This window comes from Coloeus monedula, assembly GCF_965178545.1.
Source record: "Coloeus monedula genome assembly, chromosome: 5".
NCBI lineage: Eukaryota > Metazoa > Chordata > Aves > Passeriformes > Corvidae > Coloeus > Coloeus monedula.
This window is the reverse complement of record NC_138785.1, coordinates 39,485,527-39,504,198: the sequence shown is the minus strand read 5'-3', so window position 1 is coordinate 39,504,198 and position 18,672 is coordinate 39,485,527. Positions and strand designations below refer to the sequence as shown.

The 18,672-nt window shown below is 35.6% G+C and overlaps 1 protein-coding gene across 2 annotated transcripts in view; it reads left to right on the top strand.

Moving 5' to 3' along the window:
• VEGFC (vascular endothelial growth factor C) overlaps positions 1 to 18,116 on the top strand; it is a 71,007-nt gene extending 52,891 nt beyond the window's left edge. For both annotated transcript variants that reach the window (XM_082281719.1, XM_082281720.1), the window contains exons 2-7: positions 917 to 1,130; positions 2,760 to 2,950; positions 10,211 to 10,362; positions 12,524 to 12,633; positions 12,880 to 13,210; positions 17,635 to 18,116. In XM_082281719.1, the coding sequence (XP_082137845.1) occupies positions 917 to 1,130; positions 2,760 to 2,950; positions 10,211 to 10,362; positions 12,524 to 12,633; positions 12,880 to 13,210; positions 17,635 to 17,749 (1,113 nt within the window). In that variant the 3' untranslated portion in view covers positions 17,750 to 18,116. The remainder of the gene's footprint in view (positions 1 to 916; positions 1,131 to 2,759; positions 2,951 to 10,210; positions 10,363 to 12,523; positions 12,634 to 12,879; positions 13,211 to 17,634) is intronic.
• The last annotated feature ends 556 nt before the right edge of the window (positions 18,117 to 18,672 follow it).

Below are 18,672 nucleotides of genomic sequence, written 5' to 3'. Positions count from 1 at the left end.
GCTGAGAAGGTGGCTAAAGGTTCTTCAGTACTCTTTTTTCTCCATACTGCCTTTCTCCTTGGGAAGTCAGCAATTCATGAATGAGAAAGGTGGGCAGGGGATAACACCAGTCCTTTGATGCAATATGTTTCATCTGAAAGAAACAGAGGAATCTTCCTGATAAGTGATAAATTGGAACGTAAATTTCAGTCATTTGGAAAACTGTAATTGCAATGACTTTGCGTAAAGGCCAGCAATACAAGAAAGCAAGATTACAGGATTTGAGGCTACTCCTGAAACAGCAAGGGAGTGTGAGGTTTAGATTCTTCAGGGTACCAAAGTCCTCGTGTCCTACTGATTTAAAGATTAGTGCTTTATAATAGAATTTGCTTATTAAGATTCTAGTACCATAGAAAGGTACTAAATAACAGTAATTATTTTCTTGGTTTGGTGTTTTTTTGGGGTTTTTTTAACTGGTTTTGCATTTCTGGGTGTTTTGATTTTCCGGGACTAAGGGAACATGGGAAAAACTTGGTGTTACTGTAAAATTATGTGATATTAAATAACATGAACATCATTTAAATGTTTGGAGGTTTAAGCATTCAAAATTTTATCACAAAAACTTATCTTTCCAGGATAAAAAAGCTTTTTTTTTTTTTTTTATAATCTGCAAGCTGTGTTTGTATAGACTTAATTCTATAGCTCCTTTCTCACACAGATGTTTTGATCTACAAGGGTGATAAAGAAGCGGTGGAAGAAGCAAAAGGTTTATTTGTCAATATACTACTGTTGGCACTGACTAACAGAAGCAGTTTTTATAATGAGGACCCCTTTGAGCACAACTTTATTTTACAATGTATGAGTTGCTTTTCAGGCTAGTTTCCAGCAAACCTTGTGTACTAGAGAAAGTAATTAATCTTGCATGTTACTTTGACAGGCTCATGCAAGCAAAGACCTGGAAGAGCAGTTGCGGTCTGTGTCCAGTGTGGATGAACTCATGACAGTACTTTATCCAGAATACTGGAAAATGTTCAAATGTCAGTTGAGGAGAGGAGGTTGGCAACACAACAGGGAACACTCCAGCTTTGACACAAGATCAGATGATTCCCTGAAATTTGCCGCAGCACACTATAATGCAGAGATCCTGAAAAGTAAGTACAGGACACAATCCACATTCCAACACACAATAAATTAAAATCTGAAGGCTTTTCAGTTGTGTCAAAAATATTTTAAAAGCTAAGCATCGTCAGTAAACCAACCTCAGCAGTTTGATAGGATGTGTTGTCTATAATATAAAATCTTTGATAGTCAGCCTTTCAATGGAACAAATCACTGAGCAGACATATTCTAGGTATGTCCATTGTAAGAAAGTTGCTTTCTCAGCTCAGTAAATAGGGAAAGTGAAGTGCTTGTCTTCAAGTACAAGGAATCCTACTTTGTAGAGGCTGTAACGATTTTGCAGAAAGAAAAGAGGATGCTAATAGTTGGACTCATTGAACTGTTTCTTCTCATTTTCTGCAATTGCATCATGGCTGGTAATGCTTTCTTCTCTTACGAATTATGGCTCTGGAATGCCAAATAATCCACTTGTAGCTTTTTCCTGTTACAAGAGGATAGTTGTAATGGTGTTATGATAAAACAAGCAAAACAGCTTTCAAACCAATGTGTTTGAATACCTTTCAGTGTTTCAGATAACTTGGGCAAAAATATATTAGCTTACAATTTAAGCAAATTCTTGTAGGCAGAGAAATGCAGGATTTATAGCAGGAGGTGTATTTTTTGACATGATATTGGAAATTGTGTACCTTAATGGAGACTTCGAAGTACACATAGGGCAGGATTTCCATTTTTGTTGAATAGTCTACCAAATTCTAGTGCCAAAAGGGAATAAAGGGACCTGTACAGCCACAAGTCTCAGGGCTGTTTATCTCAATATTATATTTGGTAAGAGGCTATATAACATGATGCAAAGTCTTTGGCCCAATTTATGTGGATAATCTGGGCACAAAAATCATCCGTCAGATTAAATAACATGCTGTACATAATTGCTAAATAGTAATCTTTTCTGTTAAATTATACCCTTCTAGTTAACAAACTTAACATGTATTTAAATGAATTTCACAGTAAGTGTATAAAATCTAACATTTCTAATATATCACATCCAAGTGAAGTACTTTGTAGGGCTGGTTAAAATAACTTTGCAGAGGTGTGCAGTACTAAAGTGCAGACTTTACTCACGATAAGACTTGCCCCAGGCAAAGGAGAAAGGTAATAATTTTAAACAAAAAAAAAAAAGATTCACAATAGATAAAAGGAAGAAATTTTTTACTATAAGCATGGTGAACTACTGGAACAGGTTGCCCAGTAAGGTGACAGATGCTCCATCCCTGGAAACATTCAAGGTCCTTCAAGTTTGAATGGGGCTCTGCGCAGCCTGATCCAAGGGGGTTGGACTAGATGACAGGTGAACTTCAAAGGTCCTTTCCAACACAAGCCAGGCTATGATTCTGTACTCTAAGGTCTCCCCCTGCCTGTTAGGTTCCATTTTAGCTCCACTGTGACTTTTCCTCTGCTGCATAACAGTATGTCATGTCCCTATGAAGAAGAAAATTCAGCTAGAAGGTAACATAGAGAGATGTGTATTTCACTGACTGAAGAGTGTGACTCTAGCAGTTCATATTCTGGTTTTGAAGTTTAAAAAGGAATCCTAATTTACTGCAGGTCAGTTTTGGTTTTAAACAGTTACTTTATAACATATGAAATTCCCTGTAACTTGGCAGGTATTGATACTGAATGGAGAAAAACTCAGTGCATGCCACGTGAAGTGTGTGTGGATGTGGGAAAAGAGTTTGGAGCAACTACAAACACCTTCTTTAAACCCCCATGTGTATCAATCTACAGATGTGGAGGTTGCTGCAATAGTGAAGGACTTCAGTGTATGAATATCAGCACAAATTACATCAGCAAGACAGTAAGTTCTCACTCTTTTATTACAGTTAACATCCTCCTTGCAAATACATTTGTGTTCATGCATGTTTTAAACCTTCTTATTGCCACTGTGACAAAGGAAATAGTTGATTCCAGAATACATGGGTAAAACAGATGAAGAGACTACTGCCTGGAAAAAATGTATTTAGCACTCTTTCCCCCAGAATAATTTTATTTTTTAGGGAAGAAAAATGGGACATTACTATGTCCCATTCTCAGTTTTGACATTATCCATGAAACATAATTCCCTCTCTTTTTCATCTACCATATGCCTGTATGAGGCAAGTACTTTATGGAAAAGTAGCCTGTAATCTTATTGGTGTAGACTGCTGTAGGACACGTGCAGGAAGGTTGCATGTTTTAAATAAAGCCTTTTAGGAACTGCATTTTACTATATTAAGAGATATTAGCATTATGTAACCATTTGTTTTGTTGTAATGCATCTTCTTCAAGTCCAGGGCTAGTGATCAGGTAGGAGTGTGCAGAGATCATGCATTGAGCCTGTGAGCTGCCTTCAAAGAAGCATATGCTGCATTATTCTAAGAAGATACAGGAATTCTCACAACTGTCTTTCAACATTCCCCTCAAAAAATCCTGTAAAAATAGTCATACTTAGAAGCATTTCCTAGGGTATTTTCCTATTATAGTATTTGGTAGGGGTTTTTTTTTCATTGGGGGCTTTTTCACTTTTTAGTGTAAATTTTGGTTCCTTTTTCAACAGGATGCATCCAGCTGAAGATGCAGTACATATTTATAATGAAGACCAAAACTGCCTAGCCAGTTATAAAATTGTAGCCCTTAGAAATGTCACTCCTTTATCATAAAACTTCTTAGTGCTCTGAGCCTTTTTAGGGGGGAATTGAGAAAAGGGAATGTAAAGAAAACAGCAAAACCCACTAATTTTTAGAGTGCATTTAGAATTCTGCCCTCATTTCTCAACAGATCTGTCTATCCGAAATGGTATATCCTTCCAAGAGTTTCCAAAACTAAATTTAGTCTAGTGGTAGACAAACACACAGCACAGGGGTAATGTACCTCAAATAGCTTAAATGAGGACAAGTACAACACTGGCTTTGTTAAAGCCCTATTGTTTTTCTCATTATTAGGTGAAACCATTGTCTCAACTCCAGTTGCTTGAAAGATGCAAATATCATTTTCATTTTAAAACCCAAGAAATAAAACTTTTTTTTTTTTTTACATGTATTGGTAAAGCTTAGCTTACCGAAATAAAGGATTGTCTAGTCACAGAGTTGTTCCATGTAACACAGATTTCCTAGTTTTTGAGCGCTATGTCAGTTTGGAGTAAATCATATCTTTCTTTTCATCTTAGTGTTCACATTCATTGGGTGAAGTAATTTTTTTACCGAGTAGAAAATGTTTAGCACTGAGTTTCCTTTTGAAGTTCATGGTGTTATTGGTGATGATATGACGTAAGAGTAGTTAAAGATTTGAGAGACTCTGAAAAGGAAAATCTTAAAGGTCTTCTTAGAAGGAAAAAGGAAGCAATGACGCTGCTTTATTTTCTTACTTATTCTGTAAAAGCAAGCAATTTTAACTCTGAGTTTTGTCTTGCTTCTGCTTTCCAGTTTTATCTGGTCCTTGACAGAATGCAGTTTTAAAAAACCTTTAATAAAGGAACAGACTTATAGCTATATCTCTTCATCTGTCACTATCTCAATTTTTTTTAAATTATGTGACCACAGTTTACCCCATATCAAATGAGAATTAGGAAGAAAAAAAGTATTGGATTCAAGACCTTCTGTGGCATTTAGGTACCCTATACATCTATCTTCACCACAGTTTCTTTATTTTCTGAAGGAAATGAGAACAAATAGGTTTTTTTCATAATTCACCAATTTTTAGCTTTATTTTTTGTGGATAAACTCCGTAAGATAACTTCATACTGTTCACCCTGCAGAAAAAGTGCTTAATGGGAAACTAATTTTTCAGCTGGAGTTCTTACTGTGAGGGCAAGCTCTAGCATTGGTTCCAGACATTAAAATATAAAGAAAGCTAATATCAGCTTTCATCAAAATTAATTAAAAATAAAAGAACTCAGCACAGAAATTATTTTTATAGGGGGAAATCATTGATTTCTAGGAGGAGGGACCAGGTCAGATGTTCCCAGATTGCTTTGTGGAACGCAGTGGTGGTCCAGAGCAAGGTCAATAGTTCTCTAGTTCAGGCTGTGTTCATCCTTTCTAGGTACTAAACTTTATTGAGAGAAAAGTAGAAAAGTATTCTGCTTTGTTTTTAATACAATTTTTTCCCCAAAACCTGTTTTTGTAGTTGCTAAGGGATGTTTATACAACCAGGATTGAGATCTGAGACAACTTCTTAATTAAGATACAGTACAAGGTCTATGACTTTGAAGACTCCCTAGGCTAATTCACAAACTGCAGTAGATCTTCTCCTGAGTGCAGTAGCCAAGTCTGTAGGTGGTGGCTTGTCTAGTGAGGATCTGTGGGAAATGTGGCTGGTTGGCTTTTTGTTTTGTGGTGTGGTTGTGTTGGGTTTTTTCTCTAATTCGTTATTAAACAGCTGTTCTCTGTTTCCATGGCACAAATAATTCAACAGTGGTTACAAAGATTATGGAACCACCTGGTGCTGCTCTAGCCTGTCCCTGAGCAGCACTTTTTTATGCCCCACCTATAGCCACTTGCTTATAGGTTGAAGGGAAGTAGAAAGCAGATGTCAAAGAGCTCTCATCCCATTCTCCCTCTTGGCTGTCATAAAGGACATTTTTTTGGCTTCTTTGAGATCACTTGTTGTAAAGGTCCTAAATCATCTTGTTTCACAGTTACAGTTACAGTCCCTCAAGGGAAAACATCTATCCAAGCAGATCAAAATTAGATTTAGAGGAGATTTTCTCACAGGAAACAAGTTAACAGCTTGAAATTTGCCCAGTTTGGGATGTGCATGGTGTTCTTTTTCACAATTCAGAGATATGCCACAAGAATATTCAGTTGTTTTGAACATTACCATTTCTACCTTTTCCCATGCATTTTTCTCTTAGACTGATTATTGTAGTGATATAGTAGGTACTATTAATAGTGGGAGATACATAAGTTCCAAATGTTTTTTGTTAATATTTCTGGGAAAAGAAAGGGATTAAAATAGAAAAAGATAGAAAAAGGAACACAAGCAGATTGAATAAATATGAATTTATTATATCAAATACCTGTTGTTATATCCCACATAAGCTTTGAAAGTTAGATAGTAAAATAATGATGATGTTCCATTTCTCAAATAGTTTATTTTCATTCTTTTCAATATAGGATGTTTAGTTTTAAAATCAGTCTCATGTCCTTAGCTTAAAAACCTCTCTAGACACACTGTACTCTGTTACACTGGTTATATTTGGCTGGCCTTACTGGCACTTTCTAAAGTGCAAAGATCACAAGTGATGGAAACTTAGACTCAATCAATTTAAGGGAAACATGCCAAAATAAACTACAGTCCATCAGAAGAACATAGTGTAGTTAATGTAAATCTTGGGAAAAAAACATACATAAATCCTGCATTTGAAAAGTATCTAGAATGATGGCCTTCCCACGTAACAACAGTTTTGATATATTTCAGAAGTCAGTGAGCATAATAATAATTTTATGTGTGCTGATACAGTGGATACTGGCACATATGGTGACAGTGCTGAATAAATTAATTTAGCCACTGAAGCAAATAAATCCTCTGTATAAAAATCTGCAGTTTTCTGGAAAGTATGGCATGAGGTCCTTCTAGTATAAAGAAGAAGCTATCAATGCCATAGATCTAAATTACATGCCTTTTGGGGCTTTAAGTGACCTGGTCTAGGGAAAGGTGTCCCTGCCTGTGGCAGAGGGGTTCTACTTAAATGATCTCTAAGGTCCTTTCCAACCCAAACAATTCTATGATTCTAAGGATCAGTGAGAAGGAATATATGGAAAATTGCATTTTCAGGAGTTCTGATAGTGCTTTTTGTCAACACATTCAGACATTCCCATGTTCTGTCAGATTTTTTTAATTATTATTTTTTTAAAGTTTAAAAACATACTAAGTTGTAGGTTGTGGACAGTACTTGAAAGAGAAATCCTAGTAAGGGTGAGAAAGACTGGAAGACCTGCCATCTGGCTTTCTATGACAAAACAGCCTTAGACTGGCTGAATGGAAGGTGTTGAATTCTTATTCAATGCATTATTTATTTATGGCTTTCAACTGTTCTTCATCTACACAGAGCTTCTGTTAGTATGTGTTGCACTCTGATCAGTAACAGTGTGTTACTGATTTATGTTTACAGTTAGCAGCTTCTCTGGAGGAGGACAGAGCTTTGTGATTTTGTATGGTTTTTGTTTTTTTTTTTTCTTATATATAATACTCTTTAGTTATACAATCACTTATTGCTTCTGTTGTTGCTTTCCACTGTTTTCCTGACAATGCAGTGTTGGTGGCAGAAAGGTACAGGACAGCAAGTTGAATTTATTTTTTTATTTGCCTCTGACTGGAGTAATACTCATTTAATGTATTTTAATTTGCTGTTTCATTTATTATAATAGCATTTTTCAGAACAATAAAAGCTCTACACTTTGAAAAACTGCTCTAATCCCTACTGCTATCAGATCTTATGTTCTTCTGGGGACTGAAGCTCATTCTTTGTAGTCCTTGGGACTGGATGTCTGTCTTTAGGCATCGGTACGTGAAGGAAATGGCTTTTCCCTTTTGCCTGTAGAGTGAATTAGTCTGTTTATTATTATAATTTAAAGTTGGAAAGGAAGAGAAGATCTGGGCTTCTAAGAATGCAGTAAAACCAATCTTTTAGAGAATGAGCGATCAAACAGAAATATAAGCCATTTGGTCTCCGGGAAGTGTTACCCACTTGGGCTATGTGGGTACCAGCAACAGTAGCCATAGTAGCCAGAATGTTGCCAGAAAAAGAATTGAGAACCAGCCTCGTACTGGTTATGAGGCATTTTTCACAGACATATCCTTTCTAGGTACTGACATTTGGCTGTTAAATGTTGCCAAACATGCCCCATAGTGAAAGCAGATGTTGAGCTTATTGTTCTGTTGGATGAGGAAGGTGACCAAAAAAAAATTGTAGATGTTATCAAAACCATAAAGCATTGTTTATGGTCAGGTTTTACCTAATCTGAAATGTTTTCTTTAGATGACGATTCAAACACAACTGTTGCATGTTAAGAGTTTACATTTAAATAGCTTCATTGAATTTAGAGATGCTGCTATCACATCTGAGAGCAGAATATAGATTTTCTTTAGGATGAGTCTTATTTTCAACTGATAGAGATAACTTAAACTGAACTATTCGCAGCATTAAATACCTTTTCTGTAACAGACTACTTTTCAATAATTTGAAACCTCTTGTGAAACCTCTTTATATATTTTGGTTATTGGAAGAGAGGAATAAATATCTCATTCATATAGTATCCCAACAACATGTGCTGGCAAAAGTGAAGGAAGAACAAATCAATAATTCTAACACCAGTATTTAAATTCCAGCACTTCCATTAATGAAGATGGGTCTGTTTTCTATTCTTTTTCAAAATGTTAGTTCATGTCGTGTCTTAAGCACTTTACAAGAGTGGGGACTAGGAATATAACACTATGTATAATATAATCTCTAATACAAATAGTTGAGTTATAGATATAATGTATATAGATAAAAATACAACAGTTGGCTTAGTTTTTTTGACTTTATGTTTCAACAGTAGCAACTCTCAGGTAATGTAAAATACATTATTATTAAGATAATTTATTTGAACAACTGAAGGTAATTCAAGGAGGTCAAGGAAGCTACCTTTACATTGTTTAACTAGACCTTTTTCTCGTTGTACCACTGAAGTGTTGATGGGAATAGTTGTTAGCAATATTTGTCTCCAAACCTTTCACAGTTTTAATGGAAGGATAAATGTAAATTAAGATTAATTCATGTTCACCATCACTTCCACCCGTGATTGATCCATCTCAGCTGTTTTTGTGAAATTTCCCTCAGTGATCTCCTGAAGCTGAACAGGACAGTTGGGCAGGGACCTACCTCTTTTAGGTGGTTTGGAAATGTAGCAATAGTCCTATGCTGCCATCTTCAGTGGTCTGCAGTCTGCTATGCTTTGCAGCATAGCAAACTGGCCTACTGCAAGAATAGACAAAGAATATGCACTTGTTTTCCAGCTGCAGTTAGGCTCATTCAAAGACTCATGCTTATTCTATTTTCTAAGATTTATCAGTTCTTGCAGCAGTGGGTTTTTGTTTCATCTTCAGAAAAGCAAGTTCATATTGTTGTGAGAGAACAGAAAAACAGGATTTTCTTTACATGTGTAATATTGTAATTAAGTTCATACTCTTTGTTCTGTCCATCAATTCATATATATCTTCTAAGAATCAGCTTTCTAAGCAGGTATTTAAGATAGTAAAAGCTTGTCCATTTGTAGGTTTCTGGCTGTCCAGGTTGTCAGAGGTCTCAACAGCAGTGCAGAAAAGTACAACTTGTTAAAAAAAAAAAAAAAGTCTTGCATATGTAGGTGAGTTTTGTCCTCTGATTAAAGATCAGTAGTAAAAAACATATTCAAAGAACTCAAGCATGTATTTGTCTTAAGTATATACTGTATGCAGAAATTAAAGCTATTTTCATAAACACAGTCCTTTTTGTCTTTATCTACAACACCACCTTCCTCCTCTCCAATTTCCTATCTTGTGCATTATAATTTATTATGGCCTTCAAATAATGGATATTTTTAAAAGAAATAAGTACATAAAGCTATTGTCATATATCAGTACAAAAATGAAACCTCTGTGTTACGATTATTGCTCTTCTTGCCAGAGGCATCTGGGTATTTTGTGATTAATTTAAAGGGAATTTTATAATACATTAGAGAAATGGAGCCACGTTGGTGTAAAAGGCAAAAGGGATTGTAAGTATAATCAAAAAGTTGATTAGAAAGTCTCTTTCCAGAAGACTGTGTTGAACTTAGTGAAAACTCAGTAGATATGCCTGGTGGCAATTAGGCATTAATTTTTTCAGTTACCCCAGGACAGTACCAAACTTCAAACTAGACATGGACTTGTGGCCTTATCATATTAATGACTCAAGACCAAAATTTTAAGAAGTGCTACTTGTTTTGCAGCTGGAACAAGAATCCAAAACAAAAAATCTGAACTTAAACTCGTGATAGGTTTTTCGTATGTCCTTATATTTTGCTTAGTTGGACCATTAGTGATCTTTGTAAGAAGATTCTTGCTTTGCCTTTTGTAGCTGTTTGAGATCACGGTGCCTCTGTCTCACGGCCCCAAGCCCGTCACAGTCAGTTTTGCCAACCACACGTCCTGCCGGTGCATGTCCAAGCTGGATGTTTACAGACAAGTCCACTCTATCATAAGACGTTCCTTGCCAGCAGCACAAACTCAGTAAGTATAAGGCTTGTCTTTCCTTTCACGTTATGAGCAAGCCTATATAATCAGATTTAAAATACTGCTGGGAAGGTTGCACAGTTAGGATAGGTGATCTATACCTAGCAGTAGCAGAATGCATTCTGCAAGGGAGCTGCCATTATTTTACACAAAGAGAATGTATGATTTAAAACTGAAGAACAATGTGTGTGGGATTTTCTTGATGTATAAATATTTAGGAGGTCAAAAATACATAATAGACTAACAGTTGCTTTAAGGAAGAATCAATAACTAGAAGCTGGACTGGAATTAATTGTTGACATTTTTAATAAGGTGAATGAATAGAGCAAATTTCTCTGAGGTGTTAAGCATTTTCCTCAGTGGTTTCATTCAGTTTAAGTCTGGATGTTTTCTGACACATAGATTATATTCTATTTGAGTTCAACTGATTTAATTTGTTTGTCAAAGCATGGATCATAAACAGTGGCTTGGAAGTAAATCTATTGATAATTAGTTTAATTACATAATTAACAGATTATAAAGAGTCAATAAAAACCCAAGAGTTAATAATAAAGTCAAAGGATGTTGACTCTCTCTAGCTTCTCAGTGTTTCTAGACTAAGAGCTGTTGTAATGACCAGGGCAAGAGTTTATTCTAGCCAGGAAACAGCTACCTGTAGTTGAGGGAGGAGAGAGTACAGACACCAGACTTGAACCAGCATTCACAGGTCGCTGTTTCTCCTGTGACTAAGGAATCATGCTTCAACAAAGGTAAGACACCACAGTAATAGATCAGAATATATAAAGGTTTCCTCTACTGTTACATACTGTCTTTAAGTTCAGAATCTATGGCTTTGTACAATAAAACAGGCAGGAGGTTTTGGTTTGTTGTTGTGTGGCTTGACTTGGTTGGTTTGGGTTTTTTTAACAGAAGACAATAATATGTCTGTAAATTATCCGTACTATTTCTCAAACAGAATCAGAAGGCAGGCTAAAGGAAACATATGCCAAGTGAGGCAGCAAGAGTGAGACCATTAGTGGAATGAAATCAGGAAACACAAGTTTGATAAAACATGAGGGGAAGCAGGGTGATGTTAAACTACAGCAGTCTGTACAAGCAGAGTGATTTAGTGGGCTGAAGGGGAGGGGTGTACTTGAATGATGATCATGGAAGAATGTCCCAGCACCTGCATTTTTGAATGTGTGAGTAATGGTGCTCAGGGGAATGAAAAGTGCATCAAATGAGTAATGTAGGTGTTGTCTTAACAGATTAGTAGGATTTTAGAAATACTACAGAAACGATGAATAAATGACACAGCCCGGATACAAGAAGTTAGGCTTGACTTGTTCAAAGATGTAATGTCAGCTGTGGTGATAAAGAAATTGCAAGAGATGAAGATGAGATAATACACATAAATATTCTATCAGTGATTCACCAGATAGCTCAGTTCACTCATTCTTTAAAAAGGCAACAGCTGCTGCCTTTGGATTTTTTTGCTTTCTTTGGTTTCCACTACCTTGGCTACAAACTGTAGCAGAAAAGGAGGACTAAAGTGTTTATTGCCTTTATTTTTAAAGGCAGCGCTGCTAAAGTTCAAATCTTTAGGTTCAAGAAAACTCACCAGAATCTGAGTGACTAATGAGAAAGTGTCAGCTAATGGCACATAAATTTCACATAAACTGGAATGGAATCTGATAAACTGATTTTTTTTTTTACGTTTTGTCTACAGCATTCATTATAAAATTTATCTGCTGTCTTTTGATATCTTAAGTTTGAAAACATTTTTGTACTTAAAACAACACATAAAATGATGCCTGTTACATGCAGTATTTGGCATGCAAAAATGTTTTATACTCCTCTGTTTTCTACCTGAAGTTATGTTCTAGGGCTGTTTCCAAACTACATTAGCAAATTACAAATATAAGTTTCTAGAAGTTAGCGCTAAAACTTGAAATGTGAGAAAGTTTCTTCAATAAATGGTTGAAAATCTCTGTAGTGGGGAGAACCTTTAGTAACAGATTTGACAGGAATTAAAAAAAAAGATTATGAATGAACTGACATTCTTAGAAAGATATTTGCAATGGAGAGAAACTAAAGCAATCAACAGCTAGAATTGATTTATTTTTTTTCTTCTTGAGTTCTTATGGTAGTAAATCAACAGCATTTTTTAATTTCACAGGTGTCATGTGGCAAACAAGACCTGTCCAAAAAATCATATTTGGAATAATCAAATTTGCAGATGTTTGTCACAGCATGATTTTGGTTTCTCTTCTCACCTTGGAGATTCTGGTAAGCACTTTTGCTTAAAGGATTTAATGTAGTTCTATGTTTAGATTCACCTAAAGACAAAGAAGTAGTAGCAATTATTTGAATCTTTTTCTGTATCAATACTACTACTGGTTGTTTCCTTTTTATATATGCTTGTTTTTGAAACACCCTAAAAGGTATGGATTTGCTCATTTCTTCCCATAAAAATAGGTGTGAGAGTAGACACAAAATTCTGGTAATACTGTGATTTCTCTGCTGATTTTGCAGACACATCTGAAGGATTCCATATTTGTGGACCGAATAAAGAGCTGGATGAAGAAACCTGTCAATGTGTCTGCAAAGGAGGCGTGCGGCCCTCGAGCTGTGGACCTCACAAAGAATTGGACAGATCATCATGTCAGTGCATGTGCAAAAACAAACTTATCCCTGCTTCCTGTGGGCCCAACAAGGAATTTGATGAAGAAAAGTGCCAGTGTGTATGTAAAAAGAGCTGTCCTAGACATCAGCCACTAAATCCTGCAAAATGCGTCTGTGAATGTATAGAATCTCCCAATAAATGCTTCTTGAAAGGAAAAAGGTTCCATCACCAGACATGCAGGTAAAACCTCAGTTCTAATTTCTTTTACTGTGTTCAAGGCATAAAATTTTGGGTTGTGACATTAGCTGTCTTGTTGAATTGCTTTGTAACAGTCTTAAGTAAACAGTAAGTCTGTCTTCAGTTCAGTTTTATCTTCTGTGACTTCGATAATCTCTAAGAGGAAGCTACTAGGCATAATAAGTATTTAAACCATGTTTAGTTTTTAGTACTCTTACTACTACTTCATGGGACTTATTTCCTTTTGGTGAAAATGAACCCTAAGTTCAATCTCCCTATATCTTATGGTATTTAAAATCCTACTCTGTTTTTCCCCATGAGCTGAATATTGCAATTCAAGTAACTCAAATATTCAAATAACTCAAATATTCCTAATTAGATTTCAGGGTGTAATTCTGGAGATAACATCATTCATTTCCACTTCCTAAATTTTGGAGTCACCTAGCTCTGGGTGATTTTTGTGAAAAGTAGACACATATAACTATAAAACAGACTTCCCAGATCACCATTTAAAATAAAACTTAGGAAGAAAAGTCTGCAGTTTCTTTATATACCCTAGGGCCTTTTCTTTCCATACACCCATAGCATTAGCAGTCTATATACATAAATGTGAATGACTTTAGGTTCTGAGAAACAACCAGCATTATTTCTGCTTTGTATATTATGTGAGGAAAGTTTTCCTGTAAAATTCTCTTATAAATTTCTTAAATTCATTAATTAAATTAATTTTAAAAATACTTAAGCAATGCCATTTGGAGAAGAAAGATCACTTATTTCTAGTATAGGGGAATTATTTCTATTACATGAATGACAACACTTCATGCACTGCAAATGGAAAATAGCAAATTAGGACATTTAATTGTCTGTAGTAACCTGATGCTTTATCAAAAATAACACTTCTTTAATTTAACATGTAATTATTTGGGATAAATATATTTCTAGATATATAGACATCATTTCATCTTTATAATGAAAAAATGTCACATATAAGTAGTGACATTTCCATTGAAGTCTTTGAAATGGGGGAAAAGATGACTGGCATTACTTGTTTTCCAATATTTGTCCTTTGAAGTGAAATAGAAGAGCTGTTAGAAACATCAGAAACTAATTTTTCTCGATAATTCCACTCACATCATTTCAATTTTATGTTTGCAGAGGAAAAGAAACCAGCCTGGTTACATAAGCCCTACATATTACAAAGCCTTTACACTATAGGTGTCACTTCCAGCAGTGCTACAAATATAAACCACGTACATTTTAAAAGAACATGCACAACTGGAGAAGCTAAGAAATGTCATAATATATATCCAATGTTGATTTCAATGTCTCTGTTGATTTAAAGACTTAGTATTTGAAGGAGGAAATTGAGTTCAGCCTTTCTCTGTTGTGGTTGAATACAGTAAAAAGTTTGAATCACTTTCTCACTTCCAAGGACAGTATGATATAGGGTGCTTCTACCTTTTTCTCTTTTCTGAGCTGTTTTTCTTTTGATTTTGTGTGGGGAAAACCTTTATACCTCTGGAACCAATAGTCCTGTAGATTTTAGCACTGCCAAGGAAAATAGAGGGAGCTAAGTCTTTTCTCCTTAAGAAAAGGCTTAGCGTAGGTTTCTCACATTTTGTCTCTGTCCAGCACAAGCTGTCTCTAAAAGTAAAAATCCCTGCAGCACCCTTTTTATCTCTGAAAGATCTCTTGCTGGTTTATAACAGCATCAATTATACAATTGAATTTATATAATAAATACATGAATTTTATAAATTTATAAAACATAAATAAATTTATAAAACAACTCTGCCTAGATTTGTGCTAGATATGTGAGCCCTAGACATGAACATAATCTGTTGTCATGTCCTAGACAGCTCCCTGTGGGGACAAGTAATCCTTGTAATTTCTGGTTTTGAAGCACTAATATCTTTATACACTGTACCTAAAATGCCTCTACCTCTAGTGTTACACCCTGCTTCAGATGAAAGTAATACAAAATCATTTACAAAGCAGAGGATGGGACGGAAAAAAAAAAAACCCTCAGGATACTGGCTTTTCAGGTGATTTATGCTGTTTATCAGCCCAAGACTTGTTTCATCTGTGGCCTTGCTAGGCTGCCCACAGTGACTATATGGGCATTCTGCAGCAAAAAATCACAATTATTGACCAAAATGAGAAAGTTGCTTCTGATTTGCCAAGCACTAGGACTAGTGAGAGAACATCTGTCTGAGGTCCAGCGTGCTCAGATTATGCTCATTGAAACAGATCTCTGTCACATGAAAACACTCCATAAACAGCATTCAGACCAAATCTTTTGAAAGACCTTGTCTATTGTTCAGCAGTTTCCTAAGGAAACCACGTTTATGTAGTTACAATGAGTGCTGCTATTCACCCTGTGCTACCAGCTCTAAAATTTATTTTGGTCAGTTTTGGCTGGGCCAGATTACTAGGAACTTCATCTGCTAAGCACTTTAGAGGAGGAGAGGGACTTTCTTGCTCTTTTGAAACGTCCCAAATTAGGATAAGACTGAAGTAACCTGAACTTGGCTGCTGCTGGACACAAACTCACGTGGGAGAGGTGCTGTATAGCAGTCTCCGCTGCAAGCTGAAGTTCACAAGGAGGCATGAATCCTAAACAAAGTGAGCTCCTCATGCTTAGTGTTTACATGACTGCTTTTCATTGTGTACAGTCATAGGTGTGTGGAAGAGTTTAGCTTTGCATCTTTTCTTCTTATTTCATTTTTCTGTCATTCAGTACCTGAAATGGTCTGAACTTTCATGGCAGAGACAGCAAAAAGGTGAGTTCAGTGTTTCATCCTCTGAATCTCTATGGAGTACCTTTTGCCCAGAACAGACCTACTGCTGGTTGCCTATTCACTCACAAACCTTTTTGTTGCCTTTTACCACAGTGTCCAAACTTTAGGGGGAAAAGACAAGTAGGACTTTGAGAGATTCCCATGAGCTGCTACACTGATTTCAAATATCTATTAAGTGGCACAAAATAATGTTACTCCCTTAATTACAGAGATCACAGTGGTGAACTAATCAATGATAAATGACATTGAAAACACTGAACAAGATGTGACACTAGTTAATAAATGTCACATTTGCAGTCTTCCTCATTCCTTGTTGCTTTCCTCATAGCCAGATTCATTGGCTGAACTAGATCGTGTGAATTAGTGTAACTGTAGTGCAGACCTCATATCATAAACAAATTATTGCAAAGTAGTAACTTAGTATCCAAAACAAGCACACTACATACTAACTTATTTGCACCAACAGTAAGAGTAGCCACAAGCCTGAAATAAGAATTACCTAGGGCAGAGGAGAGTGACATTGTGCAATTTAGCGTGCTGTATATATGTTAGTAACAGTCATCGTAACAGACCATAATATCAGTGTTTCAAAAACAGGTGCACATTATTTAAGTACAAGTTTTAAGTATAACTATGGTGAAATTTAAGACATACACTTTTGTCTTTTGACTCCTTGCCAGTGTCTGAAAAAAATCCCAGACTTGTACTTTGTCTCCATTATACACCAGAAAGTATTTAGCATTGTTATTGTAAGGTTATTTTGGGTCAAGTTCTTGTTTTAATAGAAAAATTAAATAGGAAAAGGAAGGGTTCAGGGACAACCAGAGATATTATCTTTGTATAAGTTGTATTTTTCAGTCAAGGAATTGGTGAGGAAAAATTCTTGTGCTGCATAGGTAGATATGATTTGTGGTTCAATGCTGTATTTCTGCAAAACTTATTTTAATCAGGTAGGCACTAATTCTGTCCTTTTTCCATTAAGTTTTATCAGAAACATGATAAATAGGCTCTAATTTTTCTTCAGAATGCACACAGATGCAATATGAATGTAGATATACTCCCACTGGCCTCAGAGACTGGCTGTGGGAATTTGCAACTTGAAAGGAAGTATGTTCTCATTTTCAAGACCAGAGTCACAGTGTAACGTATGTAGACAAACCTCTCTCAGGCTTATTGCAGTAACCAATAAGGTGAGAAACAGTCCTGGGTAGGAGGATGATAGATTTGATTATCGCCTGATTCTAGATTACCACCTCAAATTTGCAGCATGCAGTAGGTTATAACAAGCCAATTTGAGTACAGAAATATATCCTATTTTCAAAACAAAATTTAAAAACATATTACTCAAGATTAGAATGTGGCTGTAACCAACAGTGTGGTAAAAAAGATCCATGTGTATCCATTGCAATAGAATAATTTCTCTTCAGTATAATTATTTCATTGTATTTTGTGAAGATTAGTCTGACTAAAATTGTTGCAAGAACATAAAAAGTTAAAACATATATACTTGTAGGAATTAAATATCCCATTGAGAAATGGCAAAGTGAAGGCACACAGATTTCTGCCCCAGGTAAATATAAATGATTGTGTTATATTAATGTCCACTTTTTGTTTTCCTTTCTTTAGTTGTTACAGACCTCCATGTACAGTGCGAACGAAACGCTGTGATGCTGGATTTTACTTCAGTGAAGAAGTGTGCCGCTGTGTACCTACATATTGGAAAAGACCACTTATGAATTAGTGAAGAGAGCACTACTTGCTTTGTTGGTGTACATTTTTCCATTAGAACAAAAGAACAACAGAAACTTTGATAATATTCGGAATTAAATGTTCACCAGAGACCTTGTGGGGCTTTCAGAGACAGACTTGTGCTTTTCTCAAGATGTGGAAAGCAAATGTAGAAAACAACTGGGGTTCGTGTTTTGTAAAGAACTCAATAAGGACTTATTTTCTGTCAATGACCAAACAGCCTAGGTTCTCCTTCTTGTGATTTTTTTTTTTTTTAAGAGATAATGACTATATAATTTATTTCCACTAAAACCATCGTGCAGCATTTCTGTTTATAGCAGTAACAATTGTTAAAGCTCACTGTGATCAATATTTTTATATCATGCAAAGTATGTTTAAAATAAAATGGAAATTGTATTATATAATGGTGAGAATGTTTAATCATCTGCCTAAAAAGGAACTCAGATTCAACTCTATTTTCAGGGTTCTTAACAGGGGAAAAATTCAATAAGGAGAAAGCACTTTTATGAGGGAAGACTGCAGACATTTTCTCATACCTGTTGTGTTTTCCACTTGGAATAGAGTTGTACTGAGGGTTTTGTGAGCCAGTGGTATTTCTGGCTCTAGAATGACAGTAGCAAAGAAGGTATAATGAATGACAGTGGGAACATTGGAGATTCTGAACATTGCCCAAGTATAAGGACTATGTTTAAAGCACAGTAGCAACTACTCACATTCCAATATATTCATCTCCTATTTTATTTCTTAGCGGCACTCGCAAGGAAAAGTATAAAATACTGTCTGTTCAAGGTTATTGGTATGAAAGTGGAAATTCCAACACTGCTTTTTATTTAGTGTTATAGGCTACGTTATAAATTTTACAGTTAAACCATTCAAAATGCTTTGATGAGCTTAACTGAGTCAATCAGATCTCTT